Genomic DNA, 2,446 nt, shown 5'->3' on the forward strand with positions numbered 1-2,446 from the left:
GCTACACAGGTACCCGGTACACAGGTACCCCCGCTATCTATCACACCTGCTACACAGGTACCTGGTACACAGGCACCCCTGCTACACATCACGCCCGCTACACAGGCACCCCCACTACATGGACACCCCCGCTAGATGGCACCCCTGCTACACAGGTGTGAGTTAATGCTAGCTTTCTCTTCATCCCATGGCAAAAAGTAATCAAATATTATTCCTAATTTTTAAAAGAATTTTGCCACAGAGGGCATGTTTATTCACTGGTGAGAGAGAGAGAGAGAGCACTGGCCTCCCCACCCCCAATGAGGGATGGCCATGCTGCAATCCTTTCTCCTCCATCTTCCCTTCCTCTCAGGATTGTGGGCATGCATGCACATGTGCCTGGCAAATTTCTCAAGCTGCCAGGTTTGAGATTTGAACCACAGAGGTCAGTCAGGTAGGATCCAGCTGCCTTAACCACCACATCACTGGCTGACCCATTATTCCTAATTTTTAAAAAAAAATTTTATTTTATTTCATTGAATTCATTATCATCATTTTTTTAATTATTATTATTATTTGACCAGAGTGCGGGAGGAGTGAGAAGGCAAGCCATCAGGTCAGAGACTCAAACCGTGGTTGGTCATGTGGGAATCCAGTGCCCCAACCACCACACACCATCTGCCAGCTCCATAGGCCTAATTTTTATGGTACTGGAAATTTTAACTGACTTTAGAAATCCACTGAATTCATATACTCTTGTTCATTTCTCAAAGTAAATACGTTAGCTCTAAGTTTGTTATGTACAATGTTTCCTTGGTAAAATGAGTTTTTCTTCCTATGAGCTGTATTTGCAGTACTGCTTACAAGACTTGGAAGAAGTAAGGAATTGGTGTCTCTCCCTCACACTCTGTCCTCCTCTCTTCTAGGTCAGTGAACAATTTCCTGATGACTGGTCCGAAGGTAAGAAAAAACTCCTCCAGTTAGGACAGACTTCACTACTCCTAGCACTGACTGAGGACTACACATGCAGATTTGCATTGTATCTGCATCTGTCATGTTGCATGCGTTACAGACAGGAAAACCGATGCCTGGAGTTAGGGCCACACCCAGAATCCCAAGGCAAACTAAAGCTGGAGCCAAGATGAAACTTAAGAGTAGGGATTCTGCCCTTAGGGCCCGAATGTCCAGAGCCGGAGACATCAACAGCCTTTCACCATGCTGGGTCTGAAAGCCACATTTCCAAATGTTCGGTGCCGTGGTGGGGTGCAGCTTCTCACCTTCGAAATGCGGGAGTCCATCTCTATGTGGAAGGGAGTTTCCAGTTGCAACGTTTTCTTTTCTAAGACAGTAATGGCATGAGATTTGCTGAAAATTCATGAATGGTGTGACTTGGGCTCATTTTGAAAAGACACTAGTCTAGAGAATAAAAGTGGGGACCAGAGTTTGATAAAACAGTTTCATTCCTGGTTGTGCCATTTACTAGCTGTGGGGCTTTTAGCAAATTATTTTATGTCACCTCTCTGAGCCTCAGTTTCCTAAGCTATGAAGCGGTACCTATTTCATAAGGTTACTTTGATATTACATGAGACAGCATATTTTTTTTAATCATTTTGTTTATTTTATTTATCATCATTTTTTTTCATCATTGTTATTTTTTAATTTGACCAGAGTAAGACAGACAGAGAAAGAGAGAAAGTGAGAAAGCAAGCTGCCAGGTCCATGACTTGAACTGTGGTCAGCCATGTGGGAGTCCAGCCCCTTTAACCACCATGCCACCTGCTGGCCCCAAGACAGCATACTTTAAATGCTCTCTCTGCTATTATTTTGAAGAGATGGGAGAGAGGGCAGAGAGAGAGAGATTTGGCCGGTTTTCAGCACATACGCCCTGAGTTGAATCTGGATTTCGACCGGCGTCCCTGCAGGCTTACCTGATCTACTCCAGCAGCGTGGCAGCCGGTGCCCAGAGTGGTATTGAAGAATGCAAATACCAGTTTGCCTGGGACCGTTGGAACTGTCCTGAGAGAGCCCTGCAGCTGTCCAGCCATGGAGGGCTTCGCAGCGGTAAGAAAAGCCTCAGCCACAGCTCCCTGGACCCCCTGGTCACAGCCTAGAGCCTTAGGGATGGCCCCCTCCTTTCCTACACCACATTCCTCACCTGGTCTTTACTCCTGGTCATCGCCTTCTCAGGACTGTCTCCTTTCCTTCTGCACCTCCTCTTTCTTACCTATAGGCTTTTTTCCTTTTTTCCAAACACCTCCCTGCTCAACAAATGGCTCTCACCTCACCCTCAATCCTATACCGCCCTTGGCCTCATTGCGGGCTAAGGTTTCCTCACAGTAAAAGTAACATGGGAAGGTGGTGGGATCACTGCTCCCCATACGTCAGCCCTTTCCTTCAGAGGGCTCAGCAGAGAGGTGCTGGGCAAGCGGAAACTGGTTTGAGACCAGCGTCCTATGAGGAAGATAGC

The 2,446-nt window shown here is 46.5% G+C and overlaps 1 protein-coding gene across 1 annotated transcript in view; it reads left to right on the forward strand.

The window, feature by feature from the left end:
* The window catches only part of WNT8B (Wnt family member 8B), a 14,941-nt gene that overhangs the window by 8,697 nt on the left and 3,798 nt on the right, over window positions 1–2,446 (forward strand). The window contains exons 3-5 of the mRNA XM_006157382.2: window positions 10–157; window positions 906–939; window positions 1,902–2,040. Of these exons, the coding sequence (XP_006157444.2) occupies window positions 10–157; window positions 906–939; window positions 1,902–2,040 (321 nt within the window). The remainder of the gene's footprint in view (window positions 1–9; window positions 158–905; window positions 940–1,901; window positions 2,041–2,446) is intronic.

Source organism: Tupaia chinensis, unplaced genomic scaffold (genome assembly GCF_000334495.1).
Source record: "Tupaia chinensis unplaced genomic scaffold, TupChi_1.0 Scaffold000539_1, whole genome shotgun sequence".
NCBI lineage: Eukaryota > Metazoa > Chordata > Mammalia > Scandentia > Tupaiidae > Tupaia > Tupaia belangeri.